The 14,127-nt window shown below is 40.8% G+C and overlaps 1 protein-coding gene across 1 annotated transcript in view; it reads right to left on the bottom strand.

Moving 5' to 3' along the window:
- Positions 1–14,127, bottom strand: part of INPP5F (inositol polyphosphate-5-phosphatase F) — a 90,692-nt gene that overhangs the window by 24,488 nt on the left and 52,077 nt on the right. Inside the window, exons 4-9 of the mRNA XM_052660922.1 lie at positions 7,672–7,800; positions 7,283–7,447; positions 7,109–7,165; positions 5,324–5,522; positions 4,516–4,695; positions 3,567–3,634 (exon numbers count right to left, since the gene is read on the bottom strand). Coding sequence (XP_052516882.1) covers positions 3,567–3,634; positions 4,516–4,695; positions 5,324–5,522; positions 7,109–7,165; positions 7,283–7,447; positions 7,672–7,800 — 798 coding nt within the window. The remainder of the gene's footprint in view (positions 1–3,566; positions 3,635–4,515; positions 4,696–5,323; positions 5,523–7,108; positions 7,166–7,282; positions 7,448–7,671; positions 7,801–14,127) is intronic.

The raw sequence follows: 14,127 nt of genomic DNA, 5'->3' as shown, positions 1-14,127 counted from the left end.
ACCAATACCAGCTCTTTTGTTCTACCATCTTTCACATATTGATCAATCCTCAAACTAATGAACTAGCCTGGTTAAAGTTGCAGCAGTTACCAGTCAAATCCAGACACAACCACCACAGAGGGACTGTGGGTTCCTGCATTTCTTTTTATTAGAGTAGGAAATCTTGCCTGGAGCCTCCCAGCAGACTTCTCTTCACATTAGACCTCGTTGGTCAAAGTGCCAAAAACATACATTGGCCCACACCTATACCAACCACAGGCAACAGCAACAGTACTGACACCATGACTGAGTCAGACCAACCATAGGACCACCTCCCAGGACAATTACCCAAGGGATGAGGATGGGTAAAAGGATACCCTTGGGGTACTGTTAGAGAGGAACAGGTGACTGCTAATACCTACGCCCGTAAGATTGATGTGTACAAACAGGTCGTGAAAGTCAGCAGGGAGCAGGAAGCGTGGTCAAGAGGTTATTTCTTCTACTTTCTTTACATTGGAGAAGGAAATGGCAACCCACTCCAGTACTCTTGCCTCCTCTCAGTATTACTTTAATTTTTATAACGATTAGGTGTTACCATTGTAAGTAGGTGATACTACTTATTGGCTCTGTTGAGCTTAGTCGTGTCTGACTCTTTTTAGCCCCATGGACTGTAGTCTGCCAAGCTCACCTGTCCATGGGATTTTCCAGGGAAGAATACTGGAGTATGTTGCCATTTCCTCCTCCCGGGGATTTTTTGGCACTTGATTCAGGGATCAAACCCACAGCTCTTGTGTCTCCTCCATTGGCAGGCAGGTTCTTTACCACTAGAGCCACCTGCTGCTGCTGCTAAGTCGCTTCAGTCATGTCTGACTCTGTGCAACCCCATAGACGGCAGCCCACCAGGCTCCCCCGTCCCTGGGATTCTCCAGGCAAGAACACTGGAGTGGGTTGCTATTTCCTTCTCCAGTGCATGACAGTGAAAAGTGAAAGTAAGTCGCTCAGTCGTGTCTGACTCTTAGCCACCCCATGGACTGCAGCCTACCAGGCTCCTCTGTCCATGGGATTTTCCAGGCAAGAGTACTGAGTGGGGTGCCATCGCCTTCTCCGAGAGCCACCTGGGAAGCCCACAATACTACTTCTAACTACACATACTGCAAATACATGACATGTTTTTCAGATTGTAAAAAATTCAAATGTGGATAAAGGTCACATCCTTCCTGAGCACACCTAGTCCACAGCTTTCCCTGAAGGTAACTCCTGCTACAAGTTTGAAGTGTACCCTTTCAGGCCACCTAAGCACGTCCCTAAAAAAATGTGTATGCCATATGTAGGTGAGAACACACGTATATATGGAAGAGAACTGCATATGTATAAAGGCACAGTTTTGTTTTGTGGGATTTTTAAGTGGTAACATGCCATATGCTATTATATAGTTTTCCTCTCACTCCACTATATGATTTTAAGATATTTTCACATTAGTACACACAGATGCATCTCAGCATTTTTAACTATTTGTATTCAACACTTTAGATATGCTGTACTTTATCCATTGAATGCCTAATGAACAATTAGGGGTTTTTTAATGCTGCAATAAAGGAGGTTTATACATGCCTCCTGGATTGAACACGTTTCTCTCAGGGAGATTTAAGTTTTTTGTTTAATTTGTATTAGAGTTATGGCTGCTCCACATCCTTGACAAAACTTGTATTTTCCATCTTTTTTATTTCAGTCATCCTAATGTGTGAGTGGTGGTTTTAGTTTGCATTTCCCCAATGATTAACAAAGTGGAGTACCTTGTCCTGTTTATTGTACTTGGACTGTCCTTTGTCATGAAGAATCTGCTCAAGTCTTTTGCCCATTTTCTTTGGGTTGTACACATTTTATGAATTTGAAGGCATTCTTAATGTACTCTAGATATAAGCCCTTTGTCATATGTCTTCTGCAACTTTCTGAATTGCCTTTCCATTCTCTTAATGGTGCTTTTTAATAGTCAAGAATTTCTTTATTTTAGTAAAGTCAAATTACCAATTTTTCATTATGGTTGGTACTTTAAAAATCTTATTTCATTTTAATAAATAATATACCACTTGTAGTGTTTTAATATTGAAAATATATAATTCAATAAAGTTTTAATAAAAATCAAAAATTTAGTAAAGTCTACTTATTACCGTTAGTTCTTTTAAAACCTTGTTTAAGATTCAAGGTCAAAAGATAGTCTAAATGCAGTATTTTCCTTTAAAAGGCTTATTGTTTAACCTTTCATATTTAGATCCATATCTATTTAGAACTGATTTCTGTATATGGCATGTAGGGCCAAAAAGCAAATTACTATACTAACAGTATAAGCGTATTTTATTTTGATTGATAATACCATTCAAAAATGGCCACAGCAATTTATGCTCCTCCCTGAGAAGTGTTGCTGCTGTTCAGCTGCTAAATCTTATTCAACTCCTTGCAATCCCATGGACTGCAGCACGCCAGGCTTCCCTGTCCTTCTCTAGCTCTCGGCGTTTGCTCAAATTCACGTCCACCGAGATGGTGACGTCATCCAACCATCTCATCCTCTCTTGCCCCCTTCTCCTCTTGCCCTCGATCTTTCCCAGCATCAGGGACTTTTGCAATGAGTCAGCTCTTCACATCAGTTGGCCAAAGTACTGGAGCTTCAGCATCAGTCCTTCTAATGAATATTCAGGACTGATTTCCTTTAGGATTGATTGGTTTGATCTCCAGCAATGTGTGGCAGATCTCATTCCCCCAGTTACCTGTCTTTATTTCTTCTTTTCACACTTTATATAATTTTTTCCAATGTGAGGATTTCCTTTTTATTTCCCTGCTGGGACTGTCTTTGGGACTGCAAAACATTTATATATTAATTTTGCAAGAACTGAAGTCTATTCAATATTGAGTCTTTCCGTCCAGGAACATGGTATTGTCTCTCCGTTTATTCAGGTTTTCTTCTATGTTCTCCAGCAGACTTACCCCCCAACAGCCCCCTCCCCTCATATATATGCTATCTTTTTTGTATGTTCAATAGATTTTAGGCTATTTCTTCCTATTGTGCTGTGGTTATAAAAACGCATCCCATGGCATTATACCATCAGACTGGTCACTGCTAATAGATAAGAAGAGTCACTGATTATTTTATATTAATCTATATGAAATCTGGTCATCTTATTGAAATTGTATTTCACCCAACAGTTCTCAAATGATTTTGGTTTATATGTTCACATATCTACATATTGACTGTATGAATACATAAGAAAGGTGTGCAGAGAAAAAAAGATACTGAAGGATATTTCTAATTGTTACCTCAAAGAGGTGGACCTGAAAGATGCCTTTCATATCTTACTTTAGATATATCTCAGATTGTGATAACTGATAGTAGACTAATCTCATCTAAAAACAATCTAAAGTAGCTGACTCAATAATTGTTAAAGAATACTCTTAGTTTATGTGTTTCTTAACTTCATGACAAATACCGTTTTACTTAATTATGAACCATATGTCATTATCTTCATGAAATTTAAACAGATGCACAACCATTTCTAAAAATATGAAGGAACACATTACTACAGATGAAATCCCACCTGTTTTTTGTAAATTTTCAGTTGTTCTTCGAAATGGGCACAGAAATAGGCAACCGTGTCCTTTTCACCTACGAAGAAGTGATACAAAATCCGTTTTTCCTTCCCATGTTTAAGACGGAGTTTAGTGTCTATTTCATCTTTATTCTTACTTTAAACATTGACAGCCCAAATGTAACTAGGATTATCTAAAACTAGTATTTTTTAAAGGAAATGCTAAGCTGAAGATTTGATTTCTCTTTTTCCCCCAGTTAGACTAAACTGAAACATACTGAAGATGTCAACTATGAAACTATGGCATTATCTATATATTCAACCAACTTGTCAGAAAATGTTTCATGTAGTTTATAATAAATTAATAAAACCCCCTTAAAGCAAGGATATTAAAAACCAAAGTTTGCTGAAGTCTCACAAATATGAATTAAGTTTTGAGTGAAAAACATTCTGTAAACAATTTTAAAATCAGCCCCTTTGAATAATCTAATTAGATTAATATGATTTAGCTATTCTGGTTAAAATACTTGAAGAAATTAAATCCTTAATATTTCAAACAACAAACCTTTCACAGCAAACGTCTGAAAAGAGATTCTACCTATTCCATGAAGACACTGTCTTGTTAAGCTATTTCCTGCTTCTACACATACTGGCTATATTTACACTTTTCCAAAATTAAGCACTGTAATAAAGTATTCTTCAAAGAAACAACAAAATCTGTGAAATAAGCTATGCGATGCTCTACTTTGCAATTTTTTATTGTTAATTACTTGAATTGTCAGCAACCACTATTATTAATGCTTTTGAGATTATTATATCACTATTAAATCTCAGTGTACCAGCTACCGTCTTCAATGAACTATCTGGCAAAATAAATCCAAACCTACACAGTATCTAGGATTTTAAAAACATCTCCTCTGAAATCATCGTTTGCAAACCAAATAACTGACAGGCTTACTTCTGTCCAGCCGAGGCCTTGGGTTATATCTATATCCAGCCTGGCTCCAGAAGACGGGCACAGAGCCTCGTGTCTGAATGAACGACAGGGTATGACTATGCACGTGAATTAACTGCTCAGTCTCCACGTAATTTGCAACATTTCCATTTTTATCCACTCCTCTTCGCTTATAACGCATTCCTAAAAAAAAAAATTAAAACAGCAAAAATTTTAAAAATTAGTCTGGTTTGGGGGAGAATGGATACATGTACATGGATGACCAAGCCCCTTCACTGTTCACCTGAAACTATCACAATACTGTTAATTGACTACAGCCCAATACCAGATAAAAAGTTTTTTAAAAAATTTGTGTCTTTCAGGATAGCCTTGGGGATCTAACACGCAACTGCTTGGCAGCACAGTATTAACTTACCCCAAATCATGCCTGTATTCACCAGTGTTTTTTAAAAGTTGAAGCTGAGATAATGCCTGTGAATTGAAAGAGGAGGGTTTTCCCAAAGGTGCTAGCACTAAGGATTTATTACAGTGATACAGGCTGTCAGTAGGAACAATGGTATTTAGAAGCACATCCCAAGTGACTTTCTGCTCTTTTCCACAATATACCTCCTTTTCTTTCCCCTCTTGTTAACACTCTCCCATTCACTTCTCTCCAAAAAATTGGTCTCCAATTACACCACACTATTGAGAGTCACTGAGCACTTTGAAGCTGTTTTTCCAAATCCATTATTGCCATTAGCATTTCAATTCATCTGCAATGTTCCCTTCTTGCCTGGATCTGATTTGCACACTATTACAGCCCTCCACTTACCTGCTCTGTGTCTACTTCGGCGTGAAATGAGAGCCACTAGAAATCGTGGGTGAATGTCATCTACACAGGTGGACTCCTGAGGTGGGGTCTCTGGGCTGCTTTTCTCATCGTCAGATGACTCATTATAATTAACCACAAGCTCTTCAATCTGCACAAAACCTTGGATGATGGGGATGATCCAAAAGTCCACATCTCGTGTCTGAAAATAATATGAACACCATGTTATTTCTATTCTGCACAGCACTGCTACTTCCTCAAATCCAAGCAGTGGACATCACATACTTGCTAGTTTATTAGAAGCAGAAAACTTCCATTCTTTAACCATATTTTCTGCTTACTGGAGAACACTGAGGAATGAAGGGAGGGAGGGGGCAGAGCCTTTCATTTCCTTTATGGTGGTCATTCAAGAAGAGCTGCCTGAGAGGGACCAGAGCTAGGAGCTGGGTGGCTGGGTACAAATTCAGGCTCCACCACTTACTCCCTCACTCAGAAGAATGACTTAACCTCTCCAGGCCTCCAGACATTCTGCTTTGTGAAATAAGACAACAACCTCATAAGGTTACTGTGAAGATTAAATGAGTAAAATGTAAAATGTCTGTCTGCTTATAATAAGGATTTAACAAATGGTATAAAAGAAGATATAGCTTAAAGGTTGCTTTTCAACTCACAATTGTATTAAGCCTTTAGTAAAACCAACTTTGATCACTTAGTTATGAAACACAAAGGTCTATTCTACTTTCTAGTTTAGACAAAGTCTTGCTTTGTGCCCAGCTAAAATCTAAGCAGTCAATGAACCAAAAAAAAATCATGTCCATAAATATTTTTAAAAGTCATCCAATGTAATTAGGTAAGTATTAATTAAAGGCAAAGATCTCCTCTTAAGTCTTTGAGACTAAGAATACTCAGAAAATTTCTCAACTGACTGTATCCAGGGACAATAAAGGATGAAAAGTGCTCCAGAGAAGTTGTTCTTTGTCCCTCTTTTTCCCCTGTCTCTTTATCTGTATCTACACTTGATACAGATCTCAGCATCAACATCAAATCCACCCCCTTTTTTTTTTTTTACAACCATATCTTCCAAGTCCCCTCACATTTCTGTTTTATGGAGCCTGTAGACAGGATCTCAGGAAGGTGATTAGAGTTGCAAACAGTGAGGCGAAGATCTATCCACATTCATTATTTTCATTACCATTCTCATTATTTTTAATTTTGTTCCAGCAATAAATGCAAATGAGGAAACAGGAACATTTAATAACTGGGATTCCCTAGTGGCTCAGATGGTAAAAGAGTCTGCCTGCAATGCAGGAGATCTAGGTTTGATCCCTGGGTCGTGAAGATCCTCTGGAGAAGGAAATGGCAACCCACTCCAGTATTTTTGCCTGGAAAATCCCATGGATGGAGGAACCTGGCAGGCTACAGTCCATGGGGTCACAAAGAGTTGGACATGACTGAGCAACTTCACTTCACTATCTCACTAAAGGAAAACTGGGCTTCAACATTTCCAATGGGTAAAAACAAAATACCTTTTAGAGGAACTCTATGGACATTAGTTCCATAGCTTTAAATTATGAATGTCCTATGGGAACCTGCTAAAAAGATAAGTCTGTGGCCATATAGTTCAATTGTGAATCGCCTTAAAACAGTACCTTGGTTTTCCCGAGCTAAATGATTCCCATTCTACAGGGTAAAACATTATGTGAGTTTTTAAATTTCTTTTAATACAACTTAAAAATATTTGCTTAACAATTATAACTACCTTAGAATATTTCAGAAACAACTACTCACACCAATCTCAGTAAGGTCTTGTATCATATATTTATTCCAAAAAAATCGGTCATCAACCTGAAAAAGGTAGAAAACAAATAGGTCAGAAACATGTTGCTTCAGTTTTCCCACAGAGGCCAGACAGGGCCATAAATTGCTCTGGAGGCAAACCCTGCTCTGAGCTGTGAGGTGTACCTTTTGCCAGAGGGGACGGGGGTCCTCCCCGGCGCTTTGCCTCTGCACGGAATTGGTCAGGTCATAGGTCAAGCTATAGTAAAAGGATTCCGAGTCCATGAACATCTTCAGCAACTCCTCGAGTAATCTTCTCTCCAGCTTCTCCTTTTCTCTACTTTCCTTAACCTATAAGAAATGTATCTACTATTACTGCAGGAATTAAATGCAAGGCATTATGTGGATACCACTCAACTCCCTAGGAGAAAAGTGAAAAATAATCCCAAGGACATGCAGAGACAGTGCTTTAAGATGATGAGTAGTCTGAAAATAAGTTTCCTAGCAGGAAAGTCACCCCTCCATTTAAAACTAATCAAAGATGAATTCCAAGCCCATATCAGTCAAACTCTTACTTTCTTTTTATTAGGAGCAGACACATTGGATTTAATATGCGTAAAGGTCTTCAGTAGAAACTTTGAGTCATCAGGAGATGGTATAATCTTCTCTGGTTTGTTAATTCCAAAATGATGCTTCTTACAGAGCTACATAATTAGGAAGAGAAAGAGAATTCATTATTACTAATATCTGCTTGCTAAATGTTCTAGCATGAGTGCACAAGTGTAGCTACTGCTCAAGCATTGTGGTTAAAACCTCAAGAGCAAGTAAAATGACCAAGTAGTCCACTGATATTAGAAAACACAGCTGTGGTTTCAAGCATTAGAAAGCTACAGCAGAGCACAAGCAAAAAATACAGGGCAGGACATACTGGGGGCGTTATAGCAAGCTTATCTAATATAACTGAAGAATAAAATGCTCTGGTTGGGGTTTATTAATGCTTTACAAATTGGCATCTAAGATTTCCCAGGTGGCTCAGTGGCAAAGAATCTGCCTGCCAATGCGGAGGCTCCTGGGTGGAGAAGATCCCCTAGAGGAGGGCATGGCAACCCACTCCAGTATACTTGCCATGGATAATCCTATGGACAGGGGAGGCTGGTGGGCTACGGTCCATGGGGTTGCAGAGTTGGACATGACTGAAGAGAAGTGAGCATGTACAGACACACAAGATTAAAATTAGTGCAATATACACATTTTCTATGCTCTAGGAACATTTCTTTACAGCAATCTGTGCTAAATATTAATGCTAGTTAGTGGAGTGTTTTGGGTGAGAAGATGCCAAGAGTCTGCTCTATTAGCAATCTTAAAATCTGGACATTTCAACTACTCTTTCCCCTTCTATCCTCACACACACACACTGGTAAAATCAGCATAAAAACACACTCGTTGGGTCCAGAGATTAAATTTGGAGAACGAAAAAGTTGGAGCTGCAGGAAATGAGCAGTCTAATCCACAAAGGTGAGGAAGAGGATGGAAAGGTTTAGGCAAGAGAAAGGCACAAAGGTTCTAGAGATGACCATCTGGCTAGAGTTGAGCATTTTACATATAATTTTATGTGACTCAGCACACAAACCAAACATTCTGAAGGGGACACATGGATTCTATTAACCATATGCAGACGAATGCCATTTTTTCAATACACTGGTTTTATTGCTGTGCTAAGTGGCAGAACCCTATTAGGAGGTAACATTTACTATATGCTTATTATTAGTAGTGTCTTACTTACAAAATAACTATTACTAGGTAATAAACAGGATGAGAAAAACAAGGAGAGCAAAAACTAGTCCAAGCTGGGCTTTTTTTTTTTTCTTTAATTATTATTTATTTTTGGCTGTGCTGGTCTTCACTGCTGCACTGGCGGGTGGCGGGGGGCGGGCGCATTCTCCAGTTGCAGCGAGCTGGCCCTGCTCTCTAGCTGTGGTGCACAGGTTTCTCATTGTGGTAGCTCCTCTTGCTGCAGAGCTCATCCCAGACTCATCCCAGACCAGGGACTGACCCTGTGTCCCCTGGGAGTTCTTAACCACTGGGCCACCAGAGAAGTCCTAGTTCAAGTTTGATAGTAAGTTATTTTTTTAAAAAAGGAAGGAGACTGTTCTGGTTTTATCAGATTGGAAGTAGAGACTGATAACTGAACCAAGAATTTACATGTAATGCAATCTTATGGGTTTTATGTCTTTTTAAAGCTCTGGCTATCAAACACTCAATTTACATGGGTTTTACAACACGACTACAACTTTACACTCCTCCTGGCCTACCAGAGGAAGACAAGGGAACCCAAGGGGAAGTTAAAAAAGATCTATAGTCATCCTGCTGAAACCCGAACTAACTTAAATTTTCTTCCAAGGGTTTCCTCGGTGGCTCAGAGGTAAAGAATCCACCTGCGATGCAGGTGCCACAGCAGATTCTGGTTTGATCCCTGGGTCAGGAAGAACCCCAGGAGGAGGAAATGGCAACCCACTCCAGTATTCTTGCCTGGAGAATCCCATGGACAGAGGAGCCTGGTGGGCTACAGTCTGTGGGGTCCCAGAGAGTCAAACACGAATGAAGCAACTTAGCACACACACAAGCAAACCTAACCAGATCATGACATGATGGGGAAGGAGAGAGAATCAAGCATATGGATGTTGCTCCAGCAGTTCTCCCTGTGGCCTTTCTGCCTGATCACTCGACCAGCACAGAAACACAGATATTTCTCTCCTCCAACATCTTCCTGTGCCAGCTAGGATCCTACGTCTTTACAACCTTCACTGCCTCCAATTCCTCTCCTCCTGTTCTCTCCCCAGCCCATGGCAACTTGGCTTTGGCCCCTACCACTCCACCTTAACCTATCTTCAGTGTGACTCATGTGGTCTCCTTGGCTAAATGCAATGTGGATTCCTGGTCCCCATCTTAACTGCTCAGTAGCATCTGACACAGTTCCTCTGTCCCTCATCCTCTCCGATACACTGTCTCATCTGACTTCCACTGGCATTCTTTACCTCTTTTACTGGTTCCTTCCCAACCATTTCACTTCCTAACATCTTGGCACCTCCAGGTTCAGTCCTATCTGTATTCACTTTCTTAGTGATTTCGTCGAGTCTCCTGGCTTCAAATACCATCGACATACCAATCCTTCTGTCTCAATGGTATATTTCTAGCCCCGCTCTTCTCCCACATTCTAGAACCACAAACGCCAACACTTACACTCAGATTTCTATCAGGCACCTCACACTCAACACATCCCAAACTAGACCCTCATCTTCCCTCCCTGCCTTCATCTCCTGTGGCTCTCTTCCCTTTGCTTACTCCGCTCTGCCCACATCAGCTACCTGCTGCTCCCCACACGTCAGGGCTACTTCCACCTCAGGGCCTTTGTTCTAGCTGTCATCCTCTTCCCAAATGCTCAGTTGCTCAGTCGTGTCCAACTTCTTGCGACTCCGTGCACTGGCAGCATGCCAGGTTTCCCTGTCCTTCACCATCTCCCAGAGTTTGCTCAAACTCATGTCCAATGAGTCAGTGATGCCCTCCAGATATCTCCTAAGATATCTCACCATAATCTCCGCCCCTGGCACTCCACCCACCACTCTTATTGCACTCAATTTTTATTTCCCATAGCATTGATTACTTTTCAACATAAGACATAACATAATCATGACAGAGGATGAGATGGCTGGATGGTATCACTGACTCGATGGACATGAATCTGAGTGAACCCCGGGAGTTCGTGATGGACAGGGAGGCCCGGTGTGCTGCAATTCATGGGGTCGCAAAGAGTCGACACGACTGAGCGACTGAACTGAACTGAACTGAATCGTGTTAATGTTTATTGCCTGCCCCACGTTCACCAGAGACCTTTGCTTTTTGACTCATATCTCCAGGGGCACTAGCAGTACCTGGTACAGGAGGTCACAAAAAAAAAAAAAAAAAACCTTTGTTAAATGAATGAATGGGCTCTGATGTTACAAATGTGAAGTCGTAACCTCCAGATTCACATAGGTCATAAGAGTAGTCTTGGGAAACCATCACTTCCCTTCTTCCATGAATACACCTCACACCCCTCGACATTGGTTAGCACAGAATTCCTGGGACAGCCAAGAAGCTCTGTTAGTCCCCTGTTGCTGCTGCACTTTCTTTTTTTAAAAAAATCTGAAAACATGCCTCAAACCTAGTTATAAGTTATTACAACTTTAATATTCCAACAGAATATTATGCACCTGTCAGATACAGTTATTCCTTAAGAGCATTCAAGCCAGCAAGATTTTCCCCCAGGAATACATCAAAGATGATTCTAAATATCTAGCTATTCTAAAGTAATCTTGTAGCAGCACACCTAGCCTGCACCCACACTCTCCTCATTTGCAAAAGAATGGGAGTTGTTTTTCTCTGCAAGGCTATCTTCCCACTGTCTCCCCTTAAGGATTGGGACCTTGTCCTGTCATTCATTCCCCTTTACTCTATTGCAAACTCTCTCTGCTAGCCCCTTTCCTACCACCTTTTAACACTACTGAAGTTTACTGAATCTTTTTTTTTTTTAAATCACTCCTCAACCCTGAAATCTCTATGCCATAGTCCTTGGAACTGTGAGGATGCTAGTCTGACTTGGGGACATCAAGGAGTGATGGCCCAGTGAAATTCCCGAGGCATAGTGAAACAAGGACCACCCCCCTCAACTCTGAAAAGAACAAATCAAAGAACGTGGCAATAATGATCACTTCCTGCTGTCTCTTCCTCTGGTCCCCATGAAACCCATCTCTCTGGGCTCTTACCAGACCTCTGACTGTCCCTTCTCTGTCTAGCATCTCTATCTCTAAACATGATGGTGGTTCCTGACATTCCATCCTTAGCTCTCTGCCCATCCTTCACGCTCTGCTGAGAAAATTTCATCCTCTATCCTCTGGAGAAGGGAATGGCAACCCACTCCAGTATTCTTGCATGGAGAATCCCATGGACAGAGAAGCCTGGTGAGCTTCTCTGAGCTATAGTCCGTGGGGTCGCAAAGAATCAGACACGACTGAACGACTAACACACACATCCTCATTTTAATTACTACTGTGTTTAACTCCACATTTCTAACTCTACTCTTTTGCTCTGAACTCATGACCCCAAAATACAACATCTGCCCACTATTGACACTAGTCTCTCAAGTTCAGCATCTCCAAAACTGACCAACGTCTATTTCACAAATCTTGTTCCTTCTCTGGTATGCCCTATCTCAGGCAATACCACCAACTGTACCACTTAAGCAAGAAACCTTCGAGTCATCTTCCGTTACTCTCCCTGATAAAGTCTCTTCTATCAACCCCAACTATTTCATGCTGATTGCTACTGTGATAATTCAGACCATATCTTTTGCCTAAACCACTGCTTCTCAAGGGAGGTGCTACTGGCTTAACAGACTGAGGATTCTTTTATGCACAATCATCCCACTTGGAGCACAAAACCTAACAGCCTCCTTTCACAAACTGGGGAGTCCACTCCAGCACCACTTGAAGCACTCCAGGCTTCAAGTACTGAAATGGGTTCCAGGCTTCCATTTAGTTCCCTTTATTGTGTAGAGATCGCCTGGAGAAGGGAATCCTTACCCACTGCAGTATTCTTGCCTAGAGAATCCCATGGACAGAGGAGCCTGGTGGGCTATAGTCCATAGGGTCTCAAAGAGTCACAAGACTGAGTGACTAACACTTTCACTTTTTTTCCACTGTGTAGGGACCATATCTCCACCCACCACTGCTTACTTATGGATCCAGAACCTAGGAGGTCTATGGCCTCTATTTGAGCTACTATTCCATTTGTGGTCCATGAAGATAAGATGCAGTTTCCCTCTAGGCCTGGCAACGTCTTCCTTGTTTTTCTTTCTCTTTTTTTAATCTACTCTTCTCTGGGGCTTGGAACAGAGTTGACAGAGGCCCAATATCCCTTAACTTCCTTACCAACAACTTCAAAAAATGCTAAAATTTTAAAGGTTAAAGTTTGCTACAAGCTCATCTAATGATACAATAACCCCCAAAGAGAGGCTATTTATAGTCATCATGTACCTTCCTCAGAATGAATATTTATATGATTCTTTAAGAAATATGAATGTGTAGTATTGTAGGGTAACATCCCAGACTAATTGCTCATATAATAAAATACATGGAATAACCTTTTGGAAAGCCCTCAAAACCTGAATTCTAAAATAAATTCAGCCTCAAAGGTTTCAGATAAGGATTGTGATCTGCACAGCAGAGCATAAAGTCACCACACCATCTCTCTTAAAGTTGATTTTTCTAAAGAGAAATTTAAAATTACTTTAAACATAAAAATTTTCAATGAATATTTTAGAATCACCCATATATATAGATAGCGGTAAAGAATCTGCCTGCCTGCCAATGCAGGAGATGCAAAAGACCCAGGTTCGATCCCTGGTTCAGGAAGATCCCCTGAAGAAGGAAATGCCAACCCACTCCAGTATTCTTGCCTGGGAAAAAATCCCATGGACAGAGGAGCCTGGTGGGCTACAGTCCATGAGGTTGCAGAGAGTCAGACACGACTGAGCACTTGTCAGTGACAGTCAGCATAAATGTTCAGTTAACTTTAGAAAAGAAAGCATGACCACTATCTCATTTTATAAATTTATATATTTTTAATTGAAGGATAATTGCTTTATAACATTGTGTTGTTTCTGCCATATATCAACATGACTCAGCCATAGGTATACATATGTCCCCTCCCTCTTGAACTTCCCTCCCACCCCATCCTAACCCTCTAGGTTGCCCCAGAACCCTGGTTTGAGTTCCCTGAATCATACAGCAAATTCCTATCTGTCTATTTTGTGTCAGTTCAGTTCAGTCACTCAGTCGTGTCCAACTCTTTGCGACCCCATGAATCGCAGCACGCCAGGCCTCCCTGTCCATCACCAACTCCCGGGGTCACTCAGACTCATGTCCATTGAGTCTATTTTGTGTATGGTGACGTATATGTTTCCTTGCTACTCTGTCCATTCATCCCACCCTCTC

Source organism: Budorcas taxicolor, chromosome 23 (genome assembly GCF_023091745.1).
Source record: "Budorcas taxicolor isolate Tak-1 chromosome 23, Takin1.1, whole genome shotgun sequence".
In the NCBI taxonomy this organism is placed as follows: domain Eukaryota; kingdom Metazoa; phylum Chordata; class Mammalia; order Artiodactyla; family Bovidae; genus Budorcas; species Budorcas taxicolor.
Note: the sequence above shows the minus strand (reverse complement) of the source record. Positions and strands in the feature narration are given on the sequence as shown.